This window comes from Ischnura elegans, chromosome 5 (genome assembly GCF_921293095.1).
Source record: "Ischnura elegans chromosome 5, ioIscEleg1.1, whole genome shotgun sequence".
Classification (NCBI taxonomy): Eukaryota; Metazoa; Arthropoda; class Insecta; order Odonata; family Coenagrionidae; genus Ischnura; species Ischnura elegans.
Window position 1 is genome coordinate 71330368 of NC_060250.1, and position 7783 is coordinate 71338150.

The following is a 7783-nucleotide window of genomic DNA, read 5'->3' on the forward strand; positions in this document are numbered from 1 at the left end:
GAAAGCAAATACTTTTGCAAATCAGACAGTTTTCATAAAAATTTACTTCACTTAAGTGATCCACATCCTTTAATTTTTGGGGTAGTTGTGTACAATGTGGCAAGGCCTCCCCTCCTCCACAGTTGGTGCATCCCTGGTACAACTTCATTAGCTATTGTAGATATGTAGGACTATATACATACTTTATTATTAGGTATTGATGACGACTATGATTGAGTGCTAACCATCTTATTTAGATCCCTTCATAGTCAGATTTAGGGGGTATGCCCCCCAGATTCTTAAAAAATAGACAAAATTTTTAACATGGTCATCCTCGCGTTCATTTTGTTTTTTATATTACAGAGCCTCAATAATTTAATTTCATACTTGAATAATGACAATATTTCACTAAATAATTGCTGTATGTTGTTTTAAATCTCTAACATGAGAGGACCGTTTGCCTGCCAGACCTTTGTGCCCTTCCCAGAAAAAATCTCAGATTCACCCTTGGATCTCTTCAATCCCTTATCCTCAGATAAATTTCCATTTCGATTGCCTAGATATATTATCTCCCTGAAACACTTACTTCATGTAGCTATAGCACCATTTTCTTACTACTTTCAAAAAAAGTTTTTTTCTCCAGTTTTCCAAGAGCTTTCTCTTTAATATTCCTTTATCCTGAAGTCATGTGAATCACCCTATTCTCCGGTATTTCCAAAACGTAAGGTGTTCATCTTCCTCATCTACTTGTAACTCCATCAAGCTCCATACTTATTTTAAAGGGCTTTGAGAAGCTTCGAGTGGATAAAGGCAAGCCTACCACGCCAGCAGTTGGAAGAATGGTCACCGACCCCACACTAGATGACATAAATGAGCCTTCTCCATCAACTAGTTCAGCAAGTCATCAGGTAATGGTCATCATAACTTGTAATCAGCAGTTAAGGCAATTACTTTGTCAATTCAGTAGTGCTAACATAAAAAACATTTCATTTTTATGGTTTATTATAATACCCAACTCACTTATTTGCAGATAGAAACCCCCATAGTAGTCAGTTTATGTGATTCAGTTGATGTGATTATTCAGGATGAACCAGGGAACTCCATTCAGAGTAGCAGCAGCACATCTACTGTGTCTACTGCTAGAACCGCACAGCAATTACAAATTAAAGATGCATTCCGCAAGATTTCCTCATATTCTGGTATGCACATTAAAAGTTAAATGAGAATTAACTTCATCAGTAAATAAATCCATACCTTGGATTTCTAAATATTTTTTATGCTATGATATTGTAACCACAATTGCTTGAATATTTTCAGAGGGTGGCAGTAGAAGTGCAAAAATCACCAATGCCATCATGTACATGATTTGCAGGGACCTGTTACCGCTATCTCATGTTGAGGATCAAGGGTTTAGGTTCCTAATGAAAGTGACTGCGCCTCTGTACACAGTTCCCAGCAGGAGAAAAATAACATTAATGATTGACGAAAAATATGAGTTACTGGTTAATGTGTACAAAATCAAACTATTTAATACTGACAATGTCACTTTGACTGCAGATATATGGACCGAGTCTCTCAATACCAAGAGCTTCATGGGTGTGACCATGCACTATCTACAAGAAACACATCTGGTTTCTGCCACCATTGGGGTAATAGAATTAAAGGAAAGCCACTCGTCAGAGAATATTTCAAAGGTACTTTTAAGCACTTGCAATGAGTGGAATATTGAAGCACACAAAGTGACTGCAGTGGTGACAGATAATGCTGCCAATATGGTGAAGGGTATCCATTATGCATTTTCAAGGAAAAAGCACTTGCCTTGTTTTGCACATACTCTAAACTTGGTGCCAATCAAAGCCATTGAATTGACCAAAGGCTTACCGGAAATGATAAGTCAAATTAAATCTATTGTAACCTGGTTCAAACATAGTGTTCAGGGGGCAGACATGCTAAGGAAGGTTCAAATGGAAAGTGGGAGGAGTGAAGGGAATGTTTTGAAACTGAAACAAGATATCCCAACACGTTGGAATTCTTGTTTTTACATGCTAGACCAGTTTTTAAAATTAAAAGATTGTTTGACAGTGGTGCTCATTAAGTTTCCTCAAGCACCACCAATGCTCACAGCATTTCAGCTCGAGGAAGTGAAGGAAGTGATTGAGCTCCTAAAGCCCATTGAATCTATTAGCAAGGAGTTATCTGGGTCTTCGTATGTGACATGCAGCAAAATAATTCCACTGGTCAACTGCCTAGAAGCTCATATAGAGGCTACAAATCCAACACTACAAATGTCGTGCAACCTAAAAAAAAATTTACAGGATGAGGTCCAAAAGAGGTTTGGAAAAACTGAGGGTGTATCTTTGTTGGCCCAAGCAACTCTGCTTGATCCCAGATTTAAAAAAATTCACTTTCGAGACCCCCTGTGCTGCTCCCAAGCCATTAAAAGTGTGGCCTCAACAATGCGGGAATATCAAAGTGAAGATGAGACTGCCATAGGTACTTCATTGGAAGCTATGGAGTCTCAGCAACAGGGAGACAAATTTGATTTGTGGCACCACCATAAACAGCTGGTAGCCAAAAAAATGGGAACATCACAAACTGAAGGAGGTATTCCTATTGAGCTCTCACATTATCTTGCCTCAAATATTATTCCCTTAGAGAGTGATCCTATTGTGGAGTGGCACAAATATAAATCCAATTATCCGGTGCTATTCAAAATAGCGATGAAATACCTCCCGGTTGTGGCTACATCAGTACCATCGGAATGCCTATTCTCTAAGGCAGGTAACATTATGACCCAAAAAAGGAATAGGATTACTGGAAAACGTTTATCAAAATTAATTTTCCTGAATTCACTAGATGAGTCACACTGGGGGCTGTGAGATACAACTGTGTTTAGTTACATTTAACTACTTGAATTATTGTATAATTTTGTTTCTGTGCTTCCATATTCACATTATTTAAATTCAGTTATCATTATTTAATAAGCATATCACCAAAAAGAACCTGAATAATATTTAATAACATTCTTTAGCATGCAATTTCACTTTACAGAGACAATTTATTCATTGGGATACTTCGTATTGTTCCTAATTTAAGCGTGATATTTATTTTTGAAATATTTTGAATGTAATTAGAGTTATTATGCACTAATAATCTTGTATGAGATCACTTTTATTTTATTCCATCGCTATTTCCTTAAAAATTTTTAATCCTGTACACAATTGAATGTTTTAATTTGATTACTTCAAGACCTATTGACAATTGATTTAACTACTTCTTTGTATTTCTGATGTGTTTCACCTTTTGAGTTTTGTTTACACTAATTATGTTCAATATGATGTAAACTTTGATATGGGTAAACATTAATCGTGAATAAAATGAAATCAATTGTACTTCCAACTATTCTCACAGATTTCTAAGTACGATAAGCTCAAATGAATTCATTTCACCATCTCTCTATCCTCATATGTAATTCCGCTATATTTCCCCTGCTTCTGTTACTTAAATTCATTTAGATGGGCTGAGAAAATTCAGAAAACATTTGAATAAAATAAACGATGAAAGAGTAAAGAAAAACGATTTATCTCCTTGTCATGTACTAATAGCATGAAAAACCTATTGACGACATCACTGTCATGAACAAGACAAAAACTTAGCTACTTTATTACTACCACTCATCATTCAGACCTAAGGTTATCAGGGATAAAACAACTTAATATTACAAGTTCAAAAACGAACTAAATTATTTGACAAGCATCACTTCTATTACCAAGCAGCAATTATTCTACCGCGCAAGACCAAGCAGCAATTATTCTACCACGCCACAAAAAGAATCGCTTCACTCAAATAATCGGTAGCACACGGTAGCGATTCAGGACAGAATCATAATATCCTTAGCTTCACCCACAGAATCGCATTGTTATTGTTGACGATTATGGACAAAATAATCGGGAGCGCCTGACCTTCAGCACACGATTATTTTGCCACGCCACAAAAACAATCGCTTCACTCAAATAATCGGTAGCACACGGTAGCGATTCAGACAGAATCATAATATCCTTAGATTCACCCACAGAATCGCATTGTTATTGTTGACGATTATGGACAAAATAATCGGGAGCGCCTGACCTTCAGCACACGATTATTTTGCCCAAATAATCGCCCCATAATCGTATGATGATAATCGGTACATAATCGTCTCAAGAATCGTGCGCTGTCTAGTTTGATAATGCCCCGTTTACACCACGATCGTACCGACGTTGATCGCGACTACTGCACGTTTACACGTCTAAAAGTTACCATCGTAACTCAGTGCTGCCCTCGTTGGCGAATGGTGTCAGATAACAACTGACGACGACACTGCGTGAGAAAATTGAAATCCTGGAAATTAAGAAGCAAAAGAATATTAATGTTTTCATGTGCTAAAACTGAAGCTAGACCGAACTGTCGGTAAAACGTTAAAGAATGTAGGTTACTTTAAGGGAATCTGTCCAAAGTTTAGCAATATTCATGCGGTTAAGACAGTAGATATGTCTCCTTGATACGTTCCAAAATGTAATATTTTGCTAACTGGTCACTTTATTATCATATCGACTCAATCCGGATTTAACGTGTCCAAAATATTTTTTTCAAATTAAATAATTACGCTTTATTAATCTCTTTGTCTGATTACAACACTTCATATATTCTTTCCCTAGTTAATTTGAAAACTCTTGCACGACCAAGGATCCTCCAACAAAGGCATATTCCTCTACAAAATTATCAATTAATATTTAGATTGTTCCTATCTCCTTTATTAGTAACTTTTAATGGATCCCGTCATAGCTATATAAATACTCACCTGCTTGTTTTTAATTACCATAGAGCAAATTATGTCTTCAACTCCCAGCTATGATGAGATAAAACTAAAACTAGTCATAACAGTCCGTGAAGTCTTTAAGAAACTAGATTCTTCGAGAGAATATGTCAAAACATTCAAGAATATTCACGCATTAAAGACAGTACATATTGCTGTTATAATTTAACTAGAAAAGGCTTAGATTTCGGCTTGATTCGGCACAAGTATTGATATCTCCACGTCCTCATCTAAATGTTATGGTTATTTCTGGCGAATTTTGTTGTGAAATCCTTTATACAATGATTTAATTGGTTAACATTTTGTGCATGTTTGTTATTTTCCATCATCTGTGAAGTATAATGTAAGGATACATGGGTATGGGTTAACTTGTAAATAAAGAAATGCATAAAACTGGTATAGTATAGAATATCCGATATCATTTGGTAAATAGAACATCAAAAAAAACTTTCCCATCACGTCCTTCCATTACCTGCTCAATAATGTCTTCATTCGTTGCCATATATCTTTGATAAATTAGAGTTATTTATGAAATATCAATTACTGTATCAAGATTGCAACGGCGCGAAAGAATCGTATATGCATCGATCTTCATTTCGATGTCTTTTTTTCTTGGCACACTAGCGCTAACCATCGTAAGTTCGGCAGTGTTAGGTACTAAGGCCTACGATGGTAACTCTGCGCGTCTACACGACGTTTTGAGGTTACGATCGTACGGATCAACGTCGCGACGATCGTGGTGTAAACGGGGCATAAAATATTCACCGATTATTCACCGATTATTCACCGATTCTCTGCGTAATCGATTATTTCGGCCCGATTTTTTTCCTGAATCGATTATGCTTGAATTTTATCATATGATACGATTAATCGATTACGGAAAGTTTTTACCCATCACTAAACTCAACAAAAAAGGAAAACAATAGCCAAACATAAACAAAATAATTACCTCTATTGGCGCAATGTGGTAGTTGTATCCAAATATACTCAAATAACATAATTAATGTAGTCTATTTATGCGTACAATATAATAAAAGATAAATCATACCTTACCTTAATTATCCAGTGACAGGAAACTGTTGGAGCTGGCTTGCACGAATCGCAATAACGTGCGGGATTGAAGCACATTTCCAGCAAAACATAGCTTCGGTTTGAGCGCACCATCCACACGCACCGGTTATCGAGGATTAAAACACTATGTCAATTCTTCCAATACGTATAATAATACAAACAAATATAAAATTAACTATACATCAGTAGCCGGAGTTCCTCCTACAGCACGTTCTTGACGTTCTCGTAGTCTCGAACGAAATGCCGAGCTAACTGTTAACGAGATTATCACTCCCACTCACTTCCCTAGCTTGTTGCGACAGAATTGAGAATTTAATTTTTTTGTTTAAACAGTTAATTTAAAATATTGTTTAAAAAATTAAACTTCGCTTTTACTTTTGCGCTGTGCAAGAACTATTTTTTGTATTTTTCATGCATTGTGAACCATTTTCCATGTGTATATTTCGCGGATGGAAACTGAATTTTACATATGTAATACGTCTGTATTTCGCGTGCATTTACAAATTAACATAAATATGGTCGCCATACTACCCTTGCTCACATCGATCAGTATATGATTTATTTTTAAGCCTCCTGGGTATAAATTCGAATGGGAGAATGATCATTGAAATGAGGAAATCTGGCGTTTGCAGTGAACATATTATTTCTGCAGAAATGTTTCTGAACATTTCACTAGACGCCACGAAAATCCACCTCTCAAAAATTACAGGAAATATACATAATGTATATTTTGTGTATTTTTGACCACATTTACATATGTATTTCCTCTGTATTCATACATATGTAAAAGTAGCAAGTGTTACACGATATTTACATTTGTATTTTTGACCACATTTACATAAGTATTCAAATTTCAAAAATACAAATGTATTTATCGTGTAACACGTACCACTTTTACATATGTATGAATACAAAGGAAATACATCCAATAATACATATGTATTACACATGTTATACATAACAAAAATAAATATGTATGTGACCCATGAAAATACAATATAAATACATTATGTATATCCAAATGTGTGCTGTTGGGGTAAGTCCTCCTAAAAATTTCGATTTTTAAAACTTCTAATAAAACTTAGAATGAGGAATCATGCTATTTAAAAAAATCGATGAAATTTTTTGACACGACCCTATTTTTCCTGAGAAGTGCCGGAATGCCTTTCCGGCCAAAATTAAGCACTGATCCTAACAAAGAAAATGTTATCTGAGTCATAACATATAGGGGTACCACTTCCATAGTTAAGTTGGAGTAATACATAAGGAGTTCTGATTATAGGGGCATTTTGATGTATGCCAGCTCAGCTGTGCAAATGTGGTATCTTTTGAAGAGATGCAAAAGCTACATTAATTGAACAAAGACATATGCCACACAACACATGATTTCTCAGCAACAAAATTCTCTTGGACCGGTGTTTTTTCTCTCTCATACTCAGGCAACTTATTCCCAGGAAATTCCCCAACACAATCAGGAGCAGATTCAGCCATGACCACTGAGAGTGCTAAGTGCAAAACCTCACCAGACAGCACAATTGCTTATATATAAATTGTAAATCTCTTGTACAGTTACAAATAGAATTATTGTTTGTTGCCATGAGTTAGATCTGTTAGATCAGCAAGTTGTTGGGCTTGCTTGCTTTAGTTCAAAGATTTTTAGTTCTTTTGAGATCAAACTAGAGATGAATAGGAAGTGCGACTGGCAGCTTTCTGAACTCTCTGCACCAAAAGGAAATTGGGAAGTGTAACCTCATGAAAGTTTCATTGATACCTACATGTGCACGTGTTTTATACCAGGCCAAGATATGAATCAAGAGGCAATTTCCCTGCAATTTAGCTCGCGAGAGCTCAATGATAAAATTAATAGGAACGATGTTA

The 7783-nt window shown here is 35.8% G+C and overlaps 1 protein-coding gene across 1 annotated transcript; it reads left to right on the top strand.

Moving 5' to 3' along the window:
• The first annotated feature begins 711 nt into the window (after window positions 1–711).
• On the top strand, window positions 712–7454 carry LOC124159716 (E3 SUMO-protein ligase ZBED1-like). The gene is made up of 4 exons (XM_046535626.1): window positions 712–887; window positions 1010–1178; window positions 1297–2583; window positions 7345–7454. The coding sequence occupies exons 1-4, from the start codon at window positions 819–821 to the stop codon at window positions 7452–7454; spliced, it is 1635 nt and encodes a 544-aa protein (XP_046391582.1). The 5' UTR covers window positions 712–818.
• The last annotated feature ends 329 nt before the right edge of the window (window positions 7455–7783 follow it).